This window comes from Lepisosteus oculatus, chromosome 2, assembly GCF_040954835.1.
Source record: "Lepisosteus oculatus isolate fLepOcu1 chromosome 2, fLepOcu1.hap2, whole genome shotgun sequence".
NCBI lineage: Eukaryota > Metazoa > Chordata > Actinopteri > Semionotiformes > Lepisosteidae > Lepisosteus > Lepisosteus oculatus.
In genome coordinates this window covers 12,059,734-12,086,922 of record NC_090697.1, presented here as the reverse complement: position 1 = coordinate 12,086,922, position 27,189 = coordinate 12,059,734, and the positions used below count along the sequence as shown (strand labels likewise).

General features: G+C 44.1%; 1 protein-coding gene across 2 annotated transcripts in view; it reads left to right on the top strand.

Moving 5' to 3' along the window:
• asap2a (ArfGAP with SH3 domain, ankyrin repeat and PH domain 2a) overlaps positions 1-27,189 on the top strand; it is a 102,292-nt gene that overhangs the window by 49,857 nt on the left and 25,246 nt on the right. For both annotated transcript variants that reach the window (XM_069197243.1, XM_069197242.1), the window contains exons 3-6: positions 12,276-12,421; positions 13,119-13,193; positions 23,320-23,369; positions 26,229-26,358. In XM_069197243.1, coding sequence (XP_069053344.1) covers positions 12,276-12,421; positions 13,119-13,193; positions 23,320-23,369; positions 26,229-26,358 — 401 coding nt within the window. The remainder of the gene's footprint in view (positions 1-12,275; positions 12,422-13,118; positions 13,194-23,319; positions 23,370-26,228; positions 26,359-27,189) is intronic.

The window sequence follows — 27,189 nt, the reverse complement described above, 5'->3', positions numbered from 1 at the left end:
ATGAAGAAATTTACAGTACGCCTCAGGCTGAGGAAAGGCATGGTTTTTTTATTAATAGGAGCATAGGAGAGGCAGACATGTTGCAGATGCAAGAAGCATTTCAATTAAACATCTCCTGGACCTGATGTATTTCTTCTAGCTGTACTTAAGAAAACGTGTGATGTTATTCACTGGCCATTAACGCTCATGTCAGCAGTAATACCTGCTAATATAGAGCCCAACCATAAAGAGGATGACAAGCTTGAACCAAGCAGGTGCAGACCTATGCCTTATGTCGGTTACATGTTAGATTATAGGATCAGTTTTTGGAAAAAACCACAGGATCACCAGCATGCCAGCATGATTCTAGGGTTTAGTCATCATGGATCTAAAAAAAAAAGTTAACTCTTCCTTATCTGGCACATTGGAGTTCTTTCAGCATGCAACAGTGGTTGCGGGCACTAACAGAATAACAGGGTGTGTTGACATTTTTTCTTGGAGACTTTTTAATAAAGTAACCTCTCAAAGATAAATTATAATTGCTTACACTTATATAGTGCTTTTCTGGACTCTCCACTCAAAGTGCTCTACAGGTAATGGGGACTCCCCTTCACTACCACCAGTGTGCAGCATCCACCTTAAAATACAGGCCAATGGGCAGTTGAATGCTGAACTTGGCTCCTAGTAACTAATTGATCGCCCCAAACGAGGGAGAGAGGCTGAATGGGCTTGTTAATTTCTTTGCAAGCCTTGTTACCTAAGCATACAAGAAAGGTTACAAATGAGAAGAGGTTGTGCTTCCTCCCTACAGTCCACTCTTAAAACGCACCTCCACGTTGTTTCCATTTTCATCCTACGTTTTGCGTTTCACTCTTTGTTTTCCACTGGTTAAGTCCACGGAGTTGACTGTCAGTGCCATCGAGGATTAGTAATACTTTGATTTTCTTATACAAAAGCAAAAATCCAAACCATATGTCGTGAAGTTGCAATGGCTCTTTCCCACACGCATGCAAAGACGTTGAACTGAAACCAAGGTAAAGGATGAAATAACTAACTAGACAATTGCTCACGAGCCTATCGTATAGGGTTTTCATACTGCAGTGTGTATAGCGTGAAGGTTCCTGTTGCAATGCATTATACAAAAAAATCCATCAGACAACCATAAGCATTGTGCTCGTGTTTCCTGAAGGCTAGGACAAAAATAAACTGTCCTAAATCCCTTCCTTGGCATGTGGAAAGATGTGGAAGGTGACAGCCTCCATTGATTTCAGAGACGTCATTCCCTGTGGGTGCAAGTCATCTTTTCAGAGCCGGTGGGAAACCCAGGCAGCCTGATTGCAGCGTCTTGCTGTTTTCTGAAGCACAGGAATTAAGTCTGCTTAAAAGCTGGACTGAGCTTATTTCCTTTCCAGTACCAGTTTTTCTCGACTAGTGAAGTTTCTCCCTGCTTCCGTTGTGGAATTGATGTGACATGTAGCAACATCAGTGAAATATTAAGACCTTTACAGCTCAGCTTGATATAGAGTTCTTAAGGAGGCAACAATCCTCTTAAAAATGTCAGTGAATTTGGATTATTGTCTCCCTGTATGCGTTGTTGGAACTGATTCTTGTTGTTGGATTCTTGGTTCCCTGTATTTTTGTGCCAGGCCGTTCTTTAAGAACTGATCTGGGTTTCAAGATGAAAAAGAGGCAAAGAAAAATAAATCAGTTGATTTATACCATAAATGACCTGATTTAGCATTTTAGATCAAGCCTGCATTAAAACACATCTTGTTGGACACCAAAATATAACCCTGAAGAACAGCTAGCTTCGCAAATTGTTTTGAAATCTAGTTTCATATTTTCCTCTTTATACAGTCGCTGCAAGTAAAGTGCCTGTTTCTCCATTTTTCATGTTTGTGACTTTAAGATTAAGTCCTGTGCTTTTGTTTTTTTTTTGTTTTTTGTCTTTCACGGTAGTGATCAAATACAGTAGAGGGTTAGGGTTAGGGACATCAACATCTCCTGTTGATGTCCAAATTCAGTATTCCTGCAGCCTCAGTTCAGCCAACATTTTATGTCTGAATTTCGAAGTGATCAAATGTGCCAATACAATTGAAGTGAAAAGAAAAGAAATAAATAAAATCTAAGTCTTGGTTATGTCAGCACGTTTACAAAACAGCAATTTTAGAAGCTGTGATAGTTGACTTATGCAGCGGGTGTACTGCACTGCGCTCTGGGGTCTGGGGTGAAGTTAACAGAACCGTCAAGTGTTATTTAAACCGTGGGTGATCACACTGCACATTGTTGTGAGGAAATGTTTGCATGCCCTAAAATGCAGAGCATGGCAATAACGAGCTTTGATACTTCATGAATTTTAATCTCTATGCTGTTTTTCTCATTGTCACTTAATTCCTATATAACATAACATTATAACAATCTTTCTGTGTGCACAGAGGCCTAAGATATCCAGACCCTTGTGGATGTGTTCTGAGTGGGCAGGGCAGCCACTCGAGAGCTTTCAAACTGCTTACATTGAGAGAAGAGCTGTTTATATCTCCTCTGATCCTCCGCATGTTCCACTTGAAGAATATCAACTCATGGCCTTAAACGGATGATTTAGAGTCCCTCAGTAAGGATTTAACAAATTAAAGAACCCTTTCATCTTATACTCTATGAAATTGCGCCATCAATAATGCACTAGTGGTTTATGGGCAAACCAGTGGATTATGTGCGAAAGTGAAGGGGTGATGTATAGTTATATAGGCTTAGTGCAGATGTGGGGGACTGAGTTTACAGGGTTCTGGTGTGGCTGTGAGGAATCCTGTAGGAGTGGTGAAAAATGAATGTGTACTGTATGGGTTGATGTCTGTTAGTATCGTTTCTCTGTGCGTAAGACGTAGCTGCTTTAATGCAAGTTCCTGAGAAATCCGACGACGTATTACAGTATCATATCCAGGGTTTCCTGCAGGAAAAAGCTGATGATCCCTCCTCCTACCCACTGGCTGTCTAACAGCTGGATTACTGTTATAGCTTGCAAACTAACTAGGTATCTTATTATTGTAACTCAACCATATTATCTCGAACAAGACGGTATTGATCACAACTAGTTTGATTAGATAGAATTCATTAAAAGACATAGGCTACCCCTGATGCTGCCTGGGTTTTATGCTTGAAACACATTGCTATTTTTTGTATCAGGTCATCACTGTGTTCTTTAGGCTATCGAGGAGCTGTTTATTATTTTGTGTTCGTTGAGGCAATAAGTCTTTTTTCACTTTGAAAAATTGTGGCAAGCGCCAGAGGGACGCTGTATGTGTCTGCGACCAGATGATTCAGCTGTGAGCAACCCCTGCACTTTTTTCCTAGCTCTTGTACCAACATCGCAGAAACCTCATGAGTGAGATTGTGTCAAACATTTTTGTAATTTTGTAATGATGGTTTCTTTCATTCACCTACAAAAAACACATTGGTCTATCCACAGAATCACGAGTCTCTACAACAGTTTCAAAGTTCTACATTCATTTACATTACCTGACGTTTTATTCAACCTAGACCTGATGCAAACACCTGAAATTTTCAGGCCAAGGTGAGATTTGGTCCCAATATGTGAGACTAGAGAGCTATGTAATTGTTGTTTTGTTATGATTGTATATTGTAATTTTCTTATCTTGTGTATTCTTCTTATTTATTGTTATGGTCATCCTGTAAGGCGCTTTGAGAAGCCACCTTTAAAGGCGCCATATAAAAAGTTTTTTTTATTATTATTATTATTATTATTATTATTATTATTATTATTATTATTATTATTATTATTATCTGATGAGATACCACTGGGGCTGCTGGCTGGTAAATGATCTTTCAGTAGTATTGAAACAATATCTCAGTATGGATTCTTGTGTGTATTTTGTCAGCGTTCGCACATTTGTTTGGCCGGGAGGCACCAGTTTTTAGCCAGGTGGCTCGCCAGGCTTATATACCACAGCGGGAGACCCTGGTGTCGTATCCTATATGCGTTTGCCGAAAGTGTTCAAATCTGTGTGTAGACACATGCACAGTGATGCACATTGCATGAGGAAAATTCACCCCATTTGTTCTGAGAACAGCACAGCTCAGTCTGTGTGTGTGGACTTTACCCCCTCCTGGGGTATTGCACATCCCCATCAACCCTCCATGTTCCCGTTCCTTGTTGGCTGAACCATTTTGGTTCATTTAGAGCAGCCGGAGATGAGACTGCATCACACACCAACTCTGTGGATGTTCCAGTTTGCTGTGTGCATGGTGATAGTCTTGCATCTCAGGAAGCAGTGATAGTGAAGTTGGGAAGTCGTCCAAAACTATTCCAAAATGTTTTTTTTTTTATTCCGAGCTGCCTGATGGTGCAGTAGGTTGGAAAAGTAAACACAGGCATCTGTGATATCCACTATCAAGGAGTAGCACATTGCCTTTTTCAGCACTGATCGCACTTTGACCTTGATCTGTGTTGCCAAGAGCTGCATGATCTTGAGTGTTTTTAGCTAAGTAATAGTCCGGCATTTTGTGTGAGGTGATTCCTTCATCTCACTGTCGGACAACCCCATCAGACCATTGTGAGCTGAGCTCCCATGCAGTCCTGGGTGCCCTTATAAGGCCAACCAGCCTTTTCTGTGCTGTTCTGCCAGTGCTGTGTTTCTGCATCAATAATGCGCTGATTTTCAGCAGTGATAGCCGTGTTGATAATAGTTCAGGTGGGTAGCTGCGTCAGCATGCGTAGGCTGCAAAGGAACAAGTAATAGGTTTATTCCATGCTGAAAAAAAGAAGAAAGAGAACACAACGTTTCGGCCGTGGAGCCTTCTTCAGGTGTGGGTGTTGATAATTACTTTCATTTCCAGTTCTTTCCCTTCTTGGAATGACCCTGGATGATCGGGGGGAGACTTCTCATGTTTTAAAGCTTTCCAGTCTTGGCTGCTGTGTACATCGAGAGCAAGCCTTGTCTGGGACAGGAACTTTCTGCAACCAAAGCAGTTGCAGAGTGTTGAGTGAGTGTTGCTCTTCACTGTTTTCCAGAGTTGCGTGTCATGATTAGATGTGAATCTTCTGTTGCTCCTGAAAGGTAAATTCTTCCACTCGGTCTCTGATATTGGCATGATCGGACTTTCCCATTTTTCTCCATTTTGGCTGGATCATTGAAAGCCGTTTCCTCGGGCCTGTACTTTTCTTGTACACCCTTACGCCTCTTCTGTTTGCGATATTCGTGATCCCCTCGGTCACTGTACCTGATTTTTTACCCAAACTAGCTGAGGTGATCCTGTTGTTTGCGTGTTGGATGGTATTTCTCTTTCTGGGGGACGCTATTGAAAGGCGCGTCTCAGAAATTGGCGTCGCAGCAGTCTGTGCAGATATGGATGAGGCTCTTCACGCCTTCCTTTTACAGCAGGGCTATACAACTCCAGTCCTTCTGGTTTTTCCTCCAACCCAGCCTTTAATTACTCAATTGAACTCATTATTTGCTTTAGTGGACAGGGTGAAGCTGAGAGATTTGAAGAGACTGATGAGACCCGCGGGACAGTACTATGACACTTAAGGTTCAAGTTTGGGCTCCCCTCCATACATCATACTCCATACATGGGCGGAGCGGTGGCTCTGTGGCTAAGGATCTGCGCCTGTGACTGGAAGGTTGCCGGTTCAAATCCCCTGAGCAAGGCCCTTAACCCCAACTGCTCCAGGGGCGCCGTACAATGGCTGACCCTGCGCTCTGACCCCAAGCTTCTCTCCCTGTCTGTGTGTCTGTGTCTCCATGGAGAAAAGCTGGGGTATGCGAAAAGACGAATTCCTAATGCAAGAAATTGTATAGGGCTAATAAAGAAACATTATCACATGATATTATTATTATTAATAATAATTATTATTATTATTATTATTATTATTATCACATCATTCTTCCCCGAAATCAACGTCTTCTTCCGCGGGACGTACTGGAAAGCAGTTTTTTTTTTTTAATGGGGACATCGCGTCCATCCAAAAATGTGGAGGATTTCCGTATACGTACGAGTCTAAAAAAACAACTGCACGATAGTTATCTAAACAAGTCATCTGCTTGTTTAAGTAGGGTGTTTGACATTCTTCCCATGTTGCAGTGCTGTGGAATATTACCTTTTTTTAAAGGCATTACTTTTTCCTTTAACGAAGCACTACCCCCCCGTCTGATGTTTCCGTACAAAATGTGAGGTATTCCAACAGACGCGTTGTCAGGACACTTTTTAAAACGTCGCCGGGGTCGTGCTGCCTTTCGGATGGTTCAAGAATCGCGTGGCGAGTCTCGGACCCGGGTCGTGAAAGACACCGTATTGCGTTTCATCCGGCGGTTCCGGTAGCGGTGAACGGGCTGATCTGTGAGCTCTCGGCGGCGTGTTCTGGCTGTGGAGTCGTCATACTCCTGCCGCAGTCAAAACGGACGACTTTTTGTTTATCACTCGCTGCATTCTCTTTTACTTTACCCTAATGGGTCATCACGGCGCATCGTCGGTTTGTGTTGTGGGTCTATTGATTTTTACGTTGATCTTAAATTACAAGGTCAGTCCCAGGCGATTTGAAGAAACCAATGCACTGGAAAAAAAAACCGTAAAGGGAATTTGAGTGCTATTAAACCAAACTATACTATGTGTCATCTTAATCCACTCATCCCTTTCTTCTGTGTCTTTACACTGATTCATGCACGGACCATACTTTAAGAGCTGCACACGGACTGGTAGCGTTTTTAAACGTGTCGCTGAAAGAGCCCTTCGCTTTGATCCGGCGGTGTCTGGGACAAGCTTTTGTTGTGTCCTTCCGTTCTCGGCAAGCTTTGATTCCTCCACTAAGTGCGGCTTCTTTCCATCCTGTTGAGATCAATCAACCCCACAATCTTCCTCCTCCTGTGAGAGGTGTTGGCGGTGCTCGATTTTTATTTCTTCCTCCATGGTTTGTTTCTAAATGATTTGATTGGGTTGGATTGTGTAGATTTTGAGTGTTTTCCAGTACAATTTTAGGAAAAAGTCCACACTGTTTAAGAAAAAAAAGGTAGATCTTAACTACTTTGAGCTACTGTAGCAACAGCAGTAGTGGACACACGCACAGTATTCAATATGTTGTACTGTATGTTGGTTATCAGATTTCTTTTTATATTGTGTCTGATAAATGACTCTCCAAGTACAAGCAGTAGACATTTGGGGAAGATTTGGATGGGGATTTGGTTGCTAGACAACAGAGTACAGAGTATTAGTATGCTATCAGTTTGAACTGATGCAGTTAGTAAGGATCTAACTATGAATGCAGCCCTTTGTAATTTATATCAATATCTAGATTCTGGCGTCAGTCAGTAAACTAGTCATGTTTGCACACAACACTAACATAAGGGGATTAACAATCACTTGTAGAAGTGACCAATGAAATTCGAAAAGATTTAGCAAAAATTTAAGACGAGCAGAAACCTGGCAGTATTTAATGTAAAGGAACAAGTAATAGGTTTATTCCAAGAGAACACAACGTTTCGGCCGTGGAGCCTTCTTCAGGTGATGGAATAAACCTATTACTTGTTCCTTTGCAGCCTACGCATGCTGACGCAGCTACCCACCAGTATTTAATGTAGACCGGTGCGTGGTATTGCATGCAGGCAGCAAAAACTGAAATTGAAAATGGGAAACACTGAGCTAAAAGAGGCAGCTTCAACAATGAAGTCATTTTCTTACGTTGGCACATTTACATCTGGCACTACAAAAGGCAAAGAAAATGTTAGGATTGTCGAACGCATATCATTAAATCAAGGAATGTTATGTTAATGATACAATACAGTCATCAGACCTCACTTACAATACAGTGGTACACTATGGTCAAAAGTGTTAATGGCATTGCCCCTCTGGAATTAGACCAGAGAACAGCAACCAGATGAATTACAGTGCTTGAAGGAATGTCCTGCACTATCGGGCTAAAATAGCTGACCGTCTTTAGGCTTTTACAGTCCTTTACAGAGAAGACTGAGGGGATCTGATTCAAGTCTTCAGAACCCTCAAAGGCAGTGACAGTTGACAGTAAACCCAACCTGTGAACTACAGTTCCTAAGTGGAAATTACGTGAAAGTGCATTTGAATTTGAGAACAGGAGACATCTCTTTGCACAAATTGTTGTGGGAGAGTGGGACAAGCTACTCAGCTCCAACAGCATGGCCAGACCCCCTGGCTTCTTCCAAGAGATGGTTGATAATTGGATCAGCGGTACTTACTGTGTAGAGAGAAAGCTTGTAAACCCATTTGTTTGGTGCTGATTCTTGTCTAGTTTAGACTTAAACCATAACTTGTTTTAAGAACATGCAACACCAGAAGTGTTTCTCAGTTCTTCCCCACTCATTGGTGCTTAATGGATTGGTCCTACACAGTAGCTCTTCTACATGGACAGTAGGCTTCATACTATCTACATTGGGGAAACAGGAAGGAGACTGGGAGACCGCTTCAGGGAACATGTCAGGCCTGTGAGCATCAAAGATCTCTCCAAGCCCAGAGTTTCTCATTTTACCTCTAACAGCCATGATCGTACTGATCTCTCCGCCTGTGTTCTCAAAGATGGGTTTCTCAACTCCTATTGCAGGTACACATCTGGAATTATTCTGAAACTAGGATCACACCTTCCCCCTTCTCTCAACGACAGACTCGTTTTCTTCTAATCCACTCTGTTCACTTTCAGGTTTTGACTTGAAATTCCCACCACCTGAGTGTCCACTCTGCTCCCTCCTCCTCTCCACTCCTGCCTTTTGTTCTCTTTTGCTTTATCAGCTGCTGACTTTCCTCTCTTTCTCACACCTGTCGAAGCCTCCACAGCTGAAATGTTGTTTCTCTGCTTCTCTTCTCAGCAGGGAATAAACTTTTACTTGTTTCTTTGCCGCCCAGGCATGCTGACGCAGCTCTCTCCTTGAACTACGAGTAGGTGTCATGTACGCGCTGAAGAGCAAGTGTCATTGTGAAGCAGTGAGGTGTTGATGGGTGACACAAAAATCTATAAATTCCTTTAAAACCCCTGAGAGAGGTAACAAAGTGTGATGGCCTGATGATTTGTATTTTTATTTATTATAGTTTACCGTATTCTCATTTTAGATCTAAATTAAATGTCCATTAATTTAATATATATTTCTACCTATAAGGCAGAATAATTCGAGTTTGGCCTTTCCATAATGATTCCGATGCAGTGCGCAGGCTTTGTAAACAGGTTTTAATGGATGTTGTTTCAGGTTGTCAGCAGTCATGACCCTGTGTCTAATGGAAGTAAATCCAATACGAGGAACACTTGTGGTCTTCAGAACCTGTAGGTCTCTGCTGCTGTCTAGAGCTGTGTGGTTTGTTAAGCAATACTGCGGTCCTGCCCGCTGCAGATACAGTAATCTAGATCTGTGTTGGGTTCCCTGGACTCGCTCAAGCCTTCTCCGAGCGTCCTATGAAAGGTAATGAAAAGGAAACCGCTATTAGCATTCTGTGTATTCTGAATGAAAGTTGTATTCCGTTCATTATTTACAAAAAGAGATGGAGTGATGTTTGTCAAAGACTAGGAGGTACTGTTTGACTTCCTTTCAGCATGTGGTTTCTTTTCCTTTGCTCAGAGGAGCAAACTTGATCCTCTAAGAGGACACATGTTGGTAGAAGAGGAATTGTTACTTAAACTGCCCGAGGTTTATTAGAAAGCAAGCAGTTGCTGTTTGCCTCTAAAAACCAATACGTGCTGGCCAAGCACCTGACCAGGGTGAGAAGCTCAAGGGAGAAACGGATCCTGATGACGTACAGGCTCAGTGACCACAGCCTGGCCGTACACTGGACACAGGCTGACCTGGCTGTCCAGAGAGAACAGGCTCAGTGACCACAGCCTGGCCATAGAGACTGAACCCAGACAGACCTGTTGTCCAGAGAGGACAGGCTCAGTGACCACAGCCTAGCCATAGAGACTGAACCCACACAGACCTGTTGTCCAGAGAGGACAGGCTCAGTGACCACAGCCTGGCCATAGAGACTGGACACAGGCTGACCTGGCTGTCCAGAGAGGACAGGCTCAGTGACCACAGCCTGGCCATAGAGACTGGACACAGGCTGACCTGGCTGTCCAGAGAGGACGGGCTGTGCTCTCACCGCCAGCACGGAGAAACAAACACAGAGATGCACTTTCCTCTGCACTGCAAGAAAAAATCTAAGATTAGACCAACATTCTTCCCTTAAATAAAGAGTCTAATCCAGGAATTCTCCCACCTGCCGGAATCAGAGCAGCTTCCAGTCCTCCCAGAGGAGGGGGCACCTCTTCCCAGGCTGCAGCTCGAGAGCTTCCTCCTGCCACAGCCTGATGGGCTCCCGGAGGCTGAAGGAAGGACTGTTGTTTTCCTGGGGAACGACTTCTGAATGTCACTGCTTTGGTCACGCTGAAATTCATTGGTCATACCAGTAAAGCTGGTTGAATTTTCACATTTGAATTTGTTTGAAAAAATCTTCATCATAATGCCCACTAATCAAACCTAAATGGGTGGCCAAACTTAAAACCATGTGACCCGGAAAACAAAGAAGTCTAGCGCTCCTTAAAAAGCGCTCTTTTTATTTTTCAATAAGCAGCTAGGCAAGAGGAGCAGAAAGCAGCTCTGTGTTGCAGCACCCTCTCCCATCATCAGAAAGCGTTTCCAAACATAAAACTTAATTTGTTGTGATCTCATGATTGTGTTTGGAGTTAAGGACAACATAGCAGAGTTTTCTGAACCCTGACCTCGGCATTAATGGCTGTTTTTTTTTTGCTGCTTGTACTATGCAGCAGCCTTTACAGTATTTTACTCTTTCAAGAGTCCTCGTTGGAGCTCCTTCACTGGGTTACGAACAGCTTGAGTACGTTTGTAAGTAATCTTGGACTGACAAATCAGAATAATCAATTGCACCTTAGAGCACCTTGGTCAGGCTTTACTATTGCATTAGTATTTCTTTAGTATGTACATTAGGAATGCCTGAGGAGGAAATAAACATGATTTGCACTTTGGAAACGGGTCTGCTGGTTTTATTGCACCCAACCAAAGACTCAGAAGACCCTGACAACTGTATTACTTTCCACTCATACTGAGTATTTATGCTAATGAGAGAAACAGATTCAAAAATGCTTTTATGCTGTGATTTCCCATCAAAAACTGTATATAAATGTGTACTTAGTACTATGTAAGCATGGCTCCTGGAAGACAGTTTAGTGAGGAAGGCAAGGTATTAGGCTGGTTGGGAAAGCGCCTTGATGCTCAGTTATTGAACAAAGTGCTGTTTTTAATAGTGTTTTCTTGTTTACAGCTGAAGTAATTCCTAATGACTATAGGACTTGTGAGGACTACTACTTAGTTTTGCAGTTATGGGGTGTCAAGGGCTGTAGTAATGGACTGAATCGTACAGAGACTGTGAAGTTGTCACACTCTTCTCTGCTAATTAAAGTTTGCCGTGCAGTAATGAGTCTTTTCTAAAATATGACGTGAGGATTGCTTCGGACAAATATTGCCACTGCATGTTAGACAGACATCATTGAAATCCTCTTATAAAAAAAATTTTTAGGGGATTCATCAGTTTTTTTTAGTTTTGCACTGAGTGGAAATACATGAATGAAAATCCAATCGTAAAAACTGGGAGGTACCGCCGTAGTATGAGGACTGAGAACCTACGCTAGATCAAGTGCTTTGTCAGGTGAAAGATTTTCCAGGGGGGAGTTTTAAGTAGCTCTATCCTGTGCGTATCACTTTGTGAAATGTGTTCAGGTCTCAGTTCATTGTCCACCTCCGGTTTTGATGGACCACAAACGTATGAGGCCGTTTTCTCATGATGTTGAACTGGGCCTTCTGTAGCGGAGAGTGGGGTTATCTGTATGGCTGGGTGGGGGCGAGAGGTCACATTATTGTGTGAGTTGCCCGTACTGTCCTCCGTGTGACACTTAAGTGATGGAGTCTGTGATCTGCGCTGCAAGATGGCAGCCTAACTGTCCTGGTTACCACATTATCCCACTGTGCGCGGCTCTTCATTTCCCTGGTCAGTCCAGCATTTCAGCCGCAAGAGGCTTTGAAAAGAGTGGCCTAAAATGAAGATTATTTTTGGTAAAAATCAAATTGCACCACGCCTTCCAATTTGGGTCATATTGTCATATAATGATCTACAGTATCATAGCGCCTTTCAAATGGAATGGAATACAGCAACACCTAAATTCTCACATAAAACCCAGGGTTTTCCTGACCTGTAACCGAACTGAAGGCCTTGGGCTAGTGTGCTAGTTTGAAATGCCTGTTTTAATGTTCGGGGGCCCCTGCTCTTTTTTTGTTTTTCAGCACACGTGGAGAATGAGGAGCAGTACACCCAGGCTCTCGAAAGGTTTGGGGAGAACTGCGTCTTCAGGGATGACCCCGATTTGGGATCGGCCTTCCTCAAGTTCTCCGTGTTCACGAAAGAGCTTACTGCACTTTTCAAAAACCTGGTGAGCCTTCGGAGAATGAATCCCTTTTCAAGAATCGCCCGCACCCCTGGCAAGCCAGTCACCTTATTCATTCATCCTTGTGCTCCTTAGTAGTCCTGCCTTCTCTTGGAGATCCTAGCAGGAGGGAGAGGGTCTGAGATCCCAGTGTCAGTATCCCTCACCCAGCCTCATACAGATTTTGTTCATTAGTTGGCAGACGTGCTGGTCCACAAATGTAGGCTGTTTCGACATCTTTTCACTGCGTCTGCTGTCCCTGTTAGCGCATACTGACCACTGAATTTAAAAAACTCTAGCAGTCTAAACACGTTTCAGAAGTGGTCTTCAGTCCACATGATTACTTGATTACATGTTATTTATGTTATGTTATTACATGTTACTGTTATTGCTATTGTGTTACTGTCTGTTGTCTTATCTTCTGTCCTATTTATATACTGCACCTGAGCGACTAATGAGAAACACTTTTCATTATACTATGCACCTGTGTAAGCTTAATGACAATAAAGTTGAGTTGAGATGAAGAGCTTTTGAATCCGCAATGTGCAGGAACCTTTTGTGAATGAAAATAGTGTGTAATGAAAAGAGCACTGGGCCACAGTCACACCCAGGACAGATATGAATAACACCTACAAGGGGTTGTTACATGAAACTCTCTTATCTCCATCGTCAGTCGTTAACGCTTTATTTTTTTTCTCCAAAGTTTCAGAACATGAACAACATCATCACCTTTCCACTGGACAGTCTGCTGAAGGGAGACCTGAAAGGAGTAAAAGGGGTGAGTAATCGCAGACATCCTTCTGAACCCACGGTGCTCCTGCTCTTGACTGGTTGAAAGTCAGGTGCTGTTCTGCCGCAGTCACTTTCTCACAAAACTCAAATACGTGAAGTCTGGCTGAACTGAAAGACCTGTCAGGGCTAGGTGCGACTGACGACCGATCAAGTGCCCGTTTTTAAATGTCGTCACAGACAATCGGACTGCTAAGAGATTTATTGACACTGAGGAAGTTAGCCGAGAGATTGAGCTATTTTCTTTAAAGCATGTGGGAATACCAGATGTTCTTAATAAACGTCAGGTTTCATTGATAAACAAGCACAGGTGTGTCTACAGAATGTCCTTGGGTTTTGTGTAGAGCTGCTCATTCCGAAGGAGCTCCGAGTGCTCTACATATGAATGGAGACCCACTTTATCCACCACAGAAGTGTGGGCCCCCACCCTAATGGCTCCCACAAATCACTCTGTACCAGGATCCCCAAGACACAGCTCGTCGGGTGTAGAAGTGAGAAACTGTCACCAGCCAAATGGAGGCGAAAATATAGAAAGGCCAGGCTATGCAAAAAAACAAACCATACAGTAACGTTGCCATGGCAAGGAGCTTAGCAGCCCTTCTCCTAGCAACCATCTTTCCTGCAGTGCTTGACACCTGATTGTCAGTTGTGACCGGTCTCCATGACTTCCTGTAACCATGTACCTTGTTTCTCTTATAATGTGAGTTGTGTCTTTAATGCAACACCTGAGAGTTGCTTGTGTTGATTTGACTTCCCTGCGTCGGCTAAGTGAAATGCGTGGCTTAGGATCTTTAATGTCCTGCCCTGTTACTGTTCTTGGCCACTGGCTCACAGATGTGTTTTGTCCTGGCTGTGGAGGCCCGCACACCTGCTGGTTTTGGTTTCAGCCCAGCTCAGCTACACAGTCGAACCCTTAGCTGACTTAAAAATAGGATTCATTTGAACTCTGTGACCATTTCCAGCTCTCTCTTTAACGGGTTGCCTTTTAACTATTGCATTTTGGAAGGGACATAAAATTCCCAACTTTTGGGTAGAAAGAAGATGCACAAACGTTCCGGTCCAGACGCTGAGTAGTTTTTAAGCTGGGCTGAAATGGGTGTGTGTGTGTGGTTATCTGGGTCCAGGATAGGGAAACCCAGTCCTCTGGTGTTTGGCTCAGGAATGTTCTCTGGATGGTATCCAGCCCTGTCACCATACTGGAGCAGTGGTTTAGATTCAGTTCTGATCCAGAGATAGGTAGAGCGCCTCCTACTGGTCCACCAACATTATTTTTCCTTGGAAGGTCTCCTACCCCAATCCTAACCAGGTCCAGCTGTGGTTAACTTCTAAGGTGTGAAGAGATCAAACTAGAGGGTGTCAGTGCTTCAGTCTTGTCAAATATAGTTTGTTAGCAAGATATTAGTGTTTTATATTAATCAAAATATACATTTATATATGTATCAATATCTGTTTAAGTTGCCTTGAACAAGCTGCAGCAAATAAATGTTCCATTTAAGGCCGAGTAGAAATGAACTCACTGAAAAACACTGTTTTAAATGTAATTAAATGTTTTTAAAAGTTGTTTTTAATAAAGATGGATTTCACATAAGATTTCTAGTAAAAGTGTGATCAGAATGAGAACACGGCAAAGATTATGGCTGCTTATTTGCACCCCTGCAAAAAACCAGTGAGGTGAATGCATTAAAGGCAAAATCAACAAAACACTTCAGACGTGAAGCTGAAACGGCCGTTTATCTTTTAAAAACACATCAGCAGTTTTCCCATTTGTTGTGTACGAAGACGGGGTGAACTTCTGTGCATTGCGGTGTTTGAGGGCTGATTTATGGCCATTGAAATACACATAGATGTCAATGAAGAGCATTGATCCCTCTGTGACCTAGTGACCCCCGATGGCCTTAATGAGCTCCTGCATGTAGGCTGAGCTCAGGCTTGTCTTAAGATCGCTGGAAAAGGTGCTGGCTGTCAGGCCTTGTAAAGACAAAAGGCCAAACCTGATGAGACCTCAGGAGATTCATAGTCTAAATACCCTTTTCTGACTGACCACTATTAATTCTCACTGTGTAAAATTCTTCTTTTCTGTCACATCCTGTCCCTCACCTTCATTCTTCCATAGGCTGGTCTTGTAAATTGTAACTGGTCTCAAGAGAGAGCCTTCAAGGTAATAATAATCCTTACACTTATATAGCGCTTTCTGGACACTCCACTCAAAGCGTTTTACAGGTCATGGGGACTCCCCTCCACCACCACCAGTGTGCAGCCCCACCTGGATGATGCGATGGCAGCCATAGTGCACCAGTACACTCCCCACACACCAGCTCTCAGTGGGGAGGAGAGCAGAGTGATGAAGCCAGTTCAAAGATGGGGATAAATTAGGAGGCCATGATTGGTAAAGGCCAGGGGGAAATTTAGCCAGGACACTAGGGTAACACCCCTATTCTTTTAACAGTTTCACTTTTTGGGATTTCTAATGACCACAGAGAGTCAGGACCTTGGTTTTACGTCTCATCTGAAGGACAGCACCCTTTTACAGTATAGTGTCCCCGTCACTATACTGGGGCATTAGGACCCACACAGACTGCAGGGTGGGCACCCCCTACTGGTCCCACTAACACCACTTCCAGCAGCAACCTCAGTTTTTACTAGGAGTCTCCCATCCAGGTACTGACCAGGCTCACACCTGGGTTGTCAGTTGTGCGCTGCAGGGTGATATAGTTGCTGGTGTTATTTGAGTGCGTTAACGTAGCCCTGTACCCTGCTTCTCTTGTAATGTGGCTTGTATAATGCACAAAGAAGTTATTACAAATTCCTGCATTTTTGTGGTTGCACTGTGGATCAGTAATCATTCAGTAATGCAAAGCCAGAGAGCTGCGTTCTCCTTAACCTGCCTAAGTTTCCTGTGTTGGCTGAGGGAAATCTGATTACCTGAAAGCCCAAGGCTTCTCTCCGGCACTTCCAGGCAGCCAGAATGCAAATATGTATGGCCCAGGGGATCTTTACACAGTATGGAAGGATGAGTATAGACTAGTCTAAGTGGTATAAAATCAAATTAAACCTAGGAAATGTCAGTATTCAGAATCCTTAAAGCACTATTGACACGGAGACAGGGCCCACCAGACAAGACAAATAGGGCTTTTTAATTGGAGAGGATCTTTCTACTAAAAACACGCAAAAGCCCAGATGATTTTCAAGGCAAATTTTCCTTTGACTTGTCTTAGGATAGGATGCTGTTAGTGCAGTAGTTAAGGGTTGAAGTAGCCAGTTTTTGAATTCAATTTCGGTCAGTACATGCTAAAACAAATCAGCATTTTTGACAGCACCCACCTTTAGCAGGTGTTTGTAATTTTTGTAATAGCCCAAGGTGCTACGAGCCAGACTTGATTTGCTGAGAAGGCTGCCAGACACTTTTAAATAAGACCACAGTCCGGTGTGTCTGTCCTGCTTTTCTGGGTGGTCACCTTGAAAACGAACAACGCGCTCTTAGCAGCAACCTTCAGAGCTGCAGCCCTGGGCTGTCTGCTGTTGAAAAGCAGGGCTCTGAGAAGCAAACGGCAATTATCTCAGGCGAGCTTTTCACTGGTGATACCGTGACAGCTGTCTTTTTTTTTCCCCCCTCTTTCTTTTTATCCCTGAAATGAATCATTACCTTGACTACATCCTGGAAAAGTGTGTTGAACCGCTATTAGGCTTAGGTTAAAAGCAGCTGTATGCAATGTTGTCTGAAAAACGGGCATGACACTGGTGTCATTTTCAGCAGTTCTTCTTAAATAAGCTTGATCATTCTCTTTTTTTTGTCTTGGGAATTTCTTTTCTTTGGCTCTAGTTACGTGGCCGTTGGTACTCTTCGTAAGTGGCTTCTGCTTTTTAACAGCTGTGTGTTTCCTGCCGCCAGTAACAGAGAGGGAAAGAATTCACAATCGCCCTATGTGCTTGTGTCTGGACACACGAATGCCGGCTCCCCAGCAAGACGGTCTGTGTCAAAGAGCCGTCAGTCCCTTTCACAGCGAGCGGGGTCAGTCATAGCCCCTCGGAGACGTGCATGATTTACCCCCGTTCCATAGCGACAGGCTCTATAAGAAAAATCTTCGTGACCGTGGATGCAAAAGGGAAGTTATTTGCTGCGAGAGAATATGCAACCGGAGAGCTTGCCCGGGGTGATTCCCCCCCCCCAGTGAAACCGTCACTTGTCGATGAAACCAGCAAATGTTTTTAGGGCTACTTAGATGAGGGCCTTCTGTTTGCGGTCCAGGGGCGTTATCGTTTATGTGAGTTGTGCCAGCGTCTTTCTTTAAAGCCCCCTGTGACTTGTGTCTGCAGAGTAGGGGCTTTGGGTCTTGATGCTGTAGTCTGCAGGGAAATGTCAATGAGCTGTACTGAGAACGAAAAATAAGAACATCAATAAACTCGTCTATGTACAGTTACAGGAAAGCAGGTGCTAATAGGCTACTAGGTAGAATAGTGTCCTACTGTATTTTTAAATCAACATCTGACCATCTTGTCTTCTCTCTGCTGGTCAGGTGTCCAAGGGCTGCAGCTCATGCCCCACAGCATTGTGGGAAATGTGCTTCAGGCAAGGAGCTCCATTTTGTTTGAACCCCAGTCTCCATTTTGTTTGAACCCCAGTGCCCTATTACGATACGCAGGCTGCTTTCCACCCACGCTGAGGTATTTAAAGCTGTTTCGTGCCAGGGCTGAACAAACCGGCTGGGAACAGTTCCAGATGCAAGCAATTCTCGAGCTCCCTGTCAAACGCGCATCGCAAGTCTTATCAGGTGGTTTGAGGTGTCCCTGGGAAAATATAAATCAGAACTCAACAGACCCGCTTGGTTAGTTCTCAAGTTTGTTTCTGGAGGTTCCCTGAGTGGCTGGTGTGGCACAGGTGCCTAATCCACTCTCGTGCTGAGCTCGGTGATGCAGGCGACACGGGTTCGATCCTGGGTCACGTCACTAGCTGGCTGTGGTCGGGTTCCCCAGGAAGTGGCCCGTGATTGGCTGAATGCCCCAGCCTGCCACCATATTCAGGCAATGGTTTAGATCCAGTTCAAAAGATGGAAGAAATGAGGAAACAGTCTTCCGTTTAGTTATTTGAGGAAATCATTGCTCTAGAAACTATGCCTTTCAATTTACCGTTGTTTTAGACTTCGATCAAATTCTTCTCTTTATGTCTGACTTCTTGTCTTTAAGACATTTACGCTCTTTGGGTTTAATGAATGGCATTCTTGCTCTCAATAGAAGATAAGCATAATGTTCTAATGCATGATAGAAAATGGATGACAGTAAAAGACGTTACATTTTGCATTTTCTGTGCAGTTTTCATTTTCAGAACTCACTGCTGTTCTGATTCTCAGCGAGTTCTGATCCAGGAAGAGCGCCACCTGCTGGTCCCCCCACACCACTAACGCCAGCCTGTTGGCTTTCCTTGGAGGTCATCCACCTCGGTACTGACCAGCCATGGTTCTCCTCTGAGACGGGAGAGCAGACGACGGGATCCGTCTTTCCGTTTTGTAAAATGCATAGTCTTCCTCTTGTGCAAAAACATTTTTATACACAGTACATCAAAAAATACCTTTCTGTGTATACCAATATCAGTTTAGATTGCCGCCAATAAAGCTGTAGCAAAAAAAAAAACTTTCCATCAAAGGCCTAGTAGCAGTGAACTCCGACAGCAATAGACATTTTAAATGGGTATTTTTTTAAGATGAAAGCAATGGAAATGCTGTAAATAAAGAACTGATGTGCTATGAAAGGAACTATATAAAGTAGGTTATTATTCATCATTAAAGACCAGGACCTGAAAGCTGCTTCACCTACACCACTTTGCCACTACTGAATCTTACTGAACCTTTTAGCCTGTTGTCATGAGGAAAAGAAGCTGATCTGTTTTTCCGCAGACTCATGTGGTGAGCTGTGGTCTTGCCAGAGCCTGAGTGCAGTGCATGAAACCACATCTGTAGCAGCTGAGTGACTCGGAGAGCTAATCCAGCTAGTGCTCTGTGAACTGTGTAATAGGAAGGAGGACAAGCTCGCCGATTCAGTTCTCGTTAGGTTTCGGCAGCGAGAGTTACTGTTTCTAGAACATGTGCCGCACAGAGCCCTGCCCGGACAGCTTTATTTTTAGAAACCACTTGCGCATTTATGAGCTCTTTCGCTCTCTTTATGTAAATTCCACGGCTGGATGAGCTCTTACTGCAGCAGCTGGGGAAAAAAGAGCTTCTGAGTGCAAATGCATCCGAGGGGTTGACAGAGGGTTATTTTCTGCTCTTTCCTTATGGGCTTTGCTCGTCGTCCAGAGTGAGAGCCCTTCCGTTTTCTCTCTGTTACTCGACAGCTTCAGAGAGCCCAGTTGATAAGCAGACGATACCTGACGCATGTATTTTATACTGTAGTTATCACTCTGTTCCAGTTATTTGTTTTTCAGGACACTGTGTACGTATCATGGTTGGCCCAGTTGTTAAAATCGAGGAAACTGGGCCACATGTCACTTGACTAACCATGCAATACTGACACCATTTCCCACCTCACAGATTTTTGTTTTAATTTCTTAAATGGAGTACGATGTTAATTCCTAAAAACCCACCAGACCCTCTAATAGTTCGCCTGCATTGTCAGCTGCTGTATTGAACCTCTGCAAAACTGCGACACAGTGAAAATAGTCATGAGTCATGAGTTATTTAAAAACAAACATGAGGTGCCCGAAATCTCATTCCCAGAGGGAATGCTGATGTTGATTCGAACCCTTGAACAAAAACGAATACAAGAAGATAAGGGGGTGAGCTTGAAAATGGTCAGGCGCTGAATTCTCATCCCAGTGGGAAGAGGGCCTCGCCGGAGTGCCTGAGATGTCGGAGGAGTTTCGGAAAAAGGATTAGTCATGCCTTCCCCACGGCACGGCACGGACCTCCTTTCCGATAAAGGCGACGCGTCTGCTTTGCCCCGTGTTAGGGCAGAGCGCTGCAAGGCGGGGGTGAGGGGAACACGAGCAGCTCTTGCCTGTGGTCCGATACGGTGCTGTGGCAGTGACGTACCTCTCTTTCCGCACCGTTTCAAACACGGGAGGGGGAGAAAAAAGGGGGGGGCCTGAAAAGTTCTTCAGAAAGTGACTCTTGGGGCGCCGTGCACACTGCAGGATCATTCACCGTTATGTGCGTCTGTGGAGCGCTTCTCACCCCCCGCCGAAGCGCTTCACATATCGGAAGCAGAACCCGCTCGTTCTCCTCTGAAACGCAGCGCCCTCCAGGGGGGGGAGTGAGGCGGCGAGCCCCCGGGTAGCTGGGGGGAGGGGACTAGTTGCTTCGCCAGGTGAAGACGTAGCGCTGCGAGGAGTCGCAGCTCGGTTCGGTGAAGGGCTTGCGATGAGTTGAATTGCACTGGAAACGGCCGTGTCACACGGGGAGAAGACGCACATGAGATGCATTTTCCTCTGTGTTCCACAGGGTTTATAGTCCGAGTCCAGCTATGGTAAACCCTATTTTCTTTCCACGAATGGGGTGACCATTCCAGACCTGGCTCAGTGGCTATTCCTCATGGTCTCATCCCGCCTTTCAGCTATTCTTCAGACGTCCCGAACAAACGCACAAGAGGAAATGTCTGTTCACATCAGCAGGCGTTTAAAATTCACACATGCCAGGACAGGAGCAAGAGCCCCAGGACAGGAGAGTCAGAGCTTGACGAAAGTTAAGGGAGAACTTTAGGAAGGCCAGGTGTTTTTCAGCCCTAATGTTCACCAGGACACAAGGTTTTAACACCCCTTCTCTTACACACAGTGCCGTGGCATCGTTATTGGCCAACGAGCCATGACCTCTCATCCCAAGGGCAGAACTCGGTGTCACTCCACAGGAGCGATTTCCGCCAGTTTAATTAAGGGAAGGGAATTGGGAAGGCTGTCCATCATTGAGCCGAGCTCGGCGATTACAAGGTCACTAGTCTTCACCTGAAGATTTGCTAGTCACCAGTGGAGCACTCATGAGGCCCAGGCGCTGCGCTCAGACCCCGGAGCGCTGATACCCGGGGGGGGAATCCTGCGTCAAAGACGATCGACCTGAGGGAGGGCTATAAAAGACGCTCACGCAGCTACTTCAGAGCTCGGCACAGAACCTCGCCTCTGACCTTCGGACAGAGGCGTAGTGCCCGATTTCGTTAGGAAGGAAAAGCTTATATTCATATTTTTCCCTTCCCACGACCCGTACGAAATTGGCTTCTCATCCTCAGCCTTTAAGCCTCACCACAGTTAGGGAAGACGTCCCTGTGCCTCTCACTCCGGAGGTATTGACCTAAAACCGCTGTCGATGCCGGACCAAAGCTTGCAAGGAGCAGAAGCTTGTTACAGAGGGTGCTATTAGTTCCAGAGATGGAAGTCCAGAGCCATGTCATTTTGAAACGAGCAGACACTTGACTTGGAGCTGTCGCTTGACTTGGAATGTGTCTGATGCCACAACCAAGCACAACATGGAAATACAACTGTGCTTCAATGGATTGATCATGATTTCTTCCTGTACGTGTGTTAGTGTTTAAACTATGAGATTGGCTGAGCTGTTTATGGTCTGTATTTCTCTGCTTGTAAAGAAGAAAGTGGAAATGACAAAAGAACTCCAGAAATACCATTGTGCTGATGATTAAACTGGTTCATTCCCATTTTACTCCGTCTATGAAGGTCACGTTGTTTCTTCCCGAAGCAGAATCGAAATGACACAGTGGACATTTAATATAATGAAAATGAATAAAATGGATTCAAATTCAGTTAATTGCCTCTTAACATAAAATACCTTATTTTATTAATGAGACAGACAAATTGTTCTCCATCCTTCAGCAAACAGTTTTGTAATATGCTATGAATAATTAAATATTTTTCCAAGTAACTCCAATGCCTGCTTTGCTGTGAAAGAGTAGCTTGCCCAGCTTGAGTGTGCATTGGAACTCTTATTCACACTAATTTCTTGAGACACACACAGTACAGCAGACAACATCACACGATGTAGACAGTACATTACAAACATCATAAATAATACAACCAGAATAATAAATACGTAGTAGTGAAAGGGGAAAAAAACAACATGAGGCACTGCAGAGTTGGCTGTTAAGGATGCACACTGCAGTAGGTAGAAGCTGTTCTTGAGTCTAGTGGTGCTTTCACAGTGCGGTGCTGCTTGCCAGACTGCAGGGGGAGAGCAGTTTGTGGCCGGGATGGCTGGGATCCTGAATGATGGATTGGGCTGTATTGCGACAGTGGATGTTGTGGATCTCACCGATTGATGCTGAATCACGTCCTATAATCCTCTGTGCTGTTGCCACAACCCCTTGTAGTTCATCTGTGTTATGCATGGTAGTATTGCAGTACCACCCACTGATACCACTAGTAGTGGTATCATAATTCCCCATCCTGCATTTCTTTAAGCCTCGCACAAAGTGAAGTTGTGCCGTTGTGCCTTTTTCACACTGGCGAGGAGAAATTATAAACCGACCTCATAAGAGTCTGCAAATGAGATGGGGGGGGGAGGGTGGTCATTTGGTCATCTTTTTGTTTGTTTGGTAGTTTAGTAACTGAGTGAATCTAAAATTCCGTCTAGCCGATTTCTAAAGGTGCTCAGAGTTTGGGCCTCAAACACCCGGTTGGGAATCCTCTGCTCTTCTCTGCCCTTGGTGAATTCTCCTTGCGTTTCCAATGGTGACGGGAGTGTGGAGTGTGACACAGTCCCTTGGGTTGAACCTATCTACACCCCTTAGGATTTTGCACACCACATCTCCTGTCAGTCTCCTTTGCTCAAGATGGAAGAGCTTCACCTCATTCCCACCGGCTGTGTCCGGCAGCTCCCCAACACCAGGAATCATTTTTGTTGCTGTTCTTCGAAAGGCTGTATATCATATTTTCTCTGTGATATGGTGACCAAAACTGAGTCTTCTAGATGAGGACTTTTTTTTTTTTGCTTTAAATGAGCAACAGATATTTATTTTATTTTACGGCTGTGGAGAACTTTCCACGTCTTTATTATGTTTAGTTTAAATTCCAGGTGAATTTTTCACTGCTTTATTCTGTCATTCTAATATGTCTTATGGGTTGTTAATCATTGTAAGCTATGCTAAATGACATGTATTAAAACACTGTTCTTTTTTTTTTTTTACAGGATCTGAAAAAGCCTTTTGATAAGGCCTGGAAAGACTATGAAACAAAAGTGTAAGACCCTCTTTGTGCTTCTCTTCATTTTGTTCCAATGATACATGTGTTGCAAATATCAGGACTGGTAGGAAACATCTACAGACTAAAAAACACTATGCTCGTTCTGTGAGTCTAACGAAGGGGCAGCTGAAAAACTAACCAGTGTCTAGTGTGTATTGCTGGGTTTCTTGGTTTTGAAAGGGAGCTGCAGTCCCAATTTCTCAGGCCAGTTACTGAGTCTTGGTAACAAAACAAATTAATTGACATTGTAGGAAAAAAATTAGAAATCTTGAATTTTGTGAAAGTACTGTAAATCGCCATGTTGCAAAGCCCAAGCGTTGCCACAAGCAAGAGAGTTCGGGCGCATAGCAACGTGATGCGGCCCTTCCTGCTCACTAGTCACTGTAATTAGTAATGTAATGTGATGAACGAGCGAATTAAGTGCAGTTTGCGCAGCAGGTATTTTAGCACAGAAAGCTCCCATTGTGATCAGCAGTTAACAAGTAAGTTCTATTATCAGCAAACCTGTCTTGAGGTTGAGAGCAATATTTTTATTGGATTTAAAGAGATGTCTTCACAAGCCTGCTTGTTTACAGTGCAACAGAGCCGCTTCACATCACTGGAAGTTTTGTTGCCTCGTTCTATAATCGCCGAGCGAACATGGCGCTGCGCATACCTGGAAACTTAGTCTGTTTTTTGACATAAATGGGAGGTTTTACAAGTTACTGTGTACATTTCACTTTCAAACTTTGAAAGGCACCCATCAATGCTGATTCTTTCTGACCCCGAAATATAAAGATAGCCTTGCAGTACCCTTTTAACTCACTACAGTATGTTACAAAAACATTTTAATTTGTTTTTTGCTGTAGCAAGATCTGTTCTTTGTCAGTGAACTCCTCCCCGGAGACTCTTCCTTACTATGAGCAAGAGGGCTGAGTGAAGACATCAACTCTTGTAGTTCCTGTTCAGCTTGCACTTTATTGTCTTGATTTATACACGATATCTGACTTTGCTCCTTACGTCTAAATGTTTTGCATTTTTATTTGCTGTCTGTTTTATCCCATGATGATATTGATCACGATCGATGTTTTACTCATAAATCATCGCTGCCTTTTCCAGCCACCGTTTTCTGTGTCAGCAGAACAAGCCTTGGAAAGTCTGATTTATTAACGTTGAGGAGGAGCTCTCGCAAGGATTATGGATTGATCAAACGTAGTTTTTCTTTCCTCATCAGTGTATCTTCAGCACAATGTGTTTTTCTCAACCCTGCTGGTGGCCCTGGGCCATTTTCGACAGGCAGGTGACCAGATCCTTATATAGGTGTGAAGGCTTCTCGGCTCTACGGCCAAAACATTTAGTTTCACCTTTCTATCTTTCAGCAAATAGTGGAATTTTAGCTTTACTTGTTCCTGAACACAGTAAACATCAGAGATCAGGAACAGACCGGCATGGCTGTGGTCCAGTTTCATATCCAGTTTCGATATGTTCAGGTAACTGAAGGGGTTGGTAAAGGCAGCTGCACACAGGTATCCAGTTCTGGGAAGGTTGCTTGGATTTTTCAGCCAGAAGCTTGTTCAGATGACTAAAGTGGACATTCTAAAGAGAAAATAGGAGTTCTATAAAAAGAGCTGTGATTCCAATATGGTTCACCCAATATAGACGTCAATACCCTCAAATTAAAGCTGCCATTCTGCACTTTAACCTCATAGTCATTGTTTCATTTCACATCCAATGTGCTGGAGTACAGAGCCAAAATAACGAAAAATGTGTCACTGTCCAAATACTTACAGACAACACTGTATGTGACCATGTTAATCCTAATCGTGAAATAGATTCAGAAAGTACTAATTTGTTTACTGGGTAAGTGGACAAGGTAAGGGATATGTACACACTACAAACTATCTCTCTCAGGTTGCTTACTGTAAGACTGCCCAAACAAATTAATGTGTCGTAAAGTATACATATTCATTTTGTTGTACTTTTGCGTTGAATGTTGGGCAAGTTATTTTATAGCTCTTTGTGTATATATTTTACAAGCTGCAAAGGACATTCTTTACTGAAAGGGTAATTTTCCGTTTCCTTCATCAGTCTGTTAATTTATGCTGAAAATGTATATGAAGATCAGATTAAGGAAATGAATTCACTTTCACAGAAGAAAACACAATTTACTGCATATGGGCTGAATATTACAATTAGTAACAATGTGTACTTCTGTGTACTCATGAGTGACCGTTTTTCAAAACAAAACAGAGTGACTTGCTTGAAGGAAACGGTTTTGGTACGTGAATCACGGTACTAAAAACGACAAATTTGCACACCGAAAGAGGCGTGTGATCTTCTGTCATGGTTGTGTTGAGGTCCTTCTTCAAGTTCACTCAAATGGCTAAGCAAGACATGCGCAGTGGTGGCTATAGATTTTTTTTAACTAGTACTTAAATATGATGCACGGAGGCTGCTTGTGACTGGTAGAGTCTCGTTTGCGAATGGCCTTGAAGCCTCGCGGAATTGATTCAGGTTGTGAAGGGTTTGGGCGAGTCGGGCTGCTGCTCTGCTTTAAGAGCCTTATTAACCTTTTTCACGACTAGCTGCACTGAAGGTTAATAGAGCTGTGATGTGTGCATGTCGGTATGGAGTTCTGCTTTTTTTTTATCCCTCTACAACGTGGGGAAAAATACCGAATTTTTCTGGGGGCTCCTGGAGAGTACGGGCTCTTCCAGGAATGTCCCAGATTTCCCTGATGATGCTGCATGGGATATGTCGGCACAGACGTTCTGGTTTGGCCGCCGCGCGTGTGCGGTGTCGGTCCCCTCGCGGTCCGGCTGACCGCCGCCGTCTCCCATCTCTCTCTCTCTCTCTCTCCCCCCCTCCGCCCCACAGGACGAAGATCGAGAAGGAGAAGAAGGAGCACGCCCGGCAGCACGGAATGATCCGCACGGAGATCAGCGGGGCGGAGATCGCCGAGGAGATGGAGAAGGAGCGGCGCTTCTTCCAGCTGCAGATGTGCGAGGTGTGCGCGGTGGGGGGGGGGGGGGGTCGAGGAGCCCACAATGTGCTACGCGCACGGCTTTCTTGACCATTGGGAATAATAATCCTTAGATTTACACAGCACTTTTCTGGACACTCCACTCTAAAGCGCTTCACAGGTAATGGGGATCCCCTCCACCACCACCAGTGTGCAGCCCCACCTGGATGATGCGACGGCAGCTATAGTGCGCCAGTACACTCCCCACACACCAGCTCTCAGTGGGGAGGAGAGCAGGGTGATGAAGCCAGTTCATAGATGGGGATTATTAGGAGGCCATGAGTGGTAAAGACCAGGGGCGTATTTTAATATTCTGGGACTTTTAATGACCACAGAGAGTCAGGACCTCAGTTTTACGTCTCATTCATAGGACGTTATATCTCATTCATAGGACCAGTATAGTGTCCCTGTCACTATACTGGGGCATCAGGACCCACACAGACCGCAGGGTGAGCGCCCCGTGCTGGCCCCACTAACACCTCTTCCAACAGCAGCCTTAGTTTTTCTCAGTTCACTTGCTCTGACAGAAGGAAGATGCTCATTAAACATGTTTAAAACAGTGAAATTTGAATAGTGTTGATTTTATTAACTCCTTTACGTGAAATAGACTCAGAAATCGGTAGTTGAAATTAAAAAATAATCCAAATATCCCGAGGATAAAAATCAGTGTAATATTGAGCAGTTGATATTCCTATCTATCATTTCAAGCATAGGTAGTCGAGAGTAAATGTTCTGATGCTTCTGCATTTAGCCTAGTGGTGAGCACGGTCTTTTCTGAAATCTTCCACCGGGTTGCGAGTTGATGTGACTTTGAGC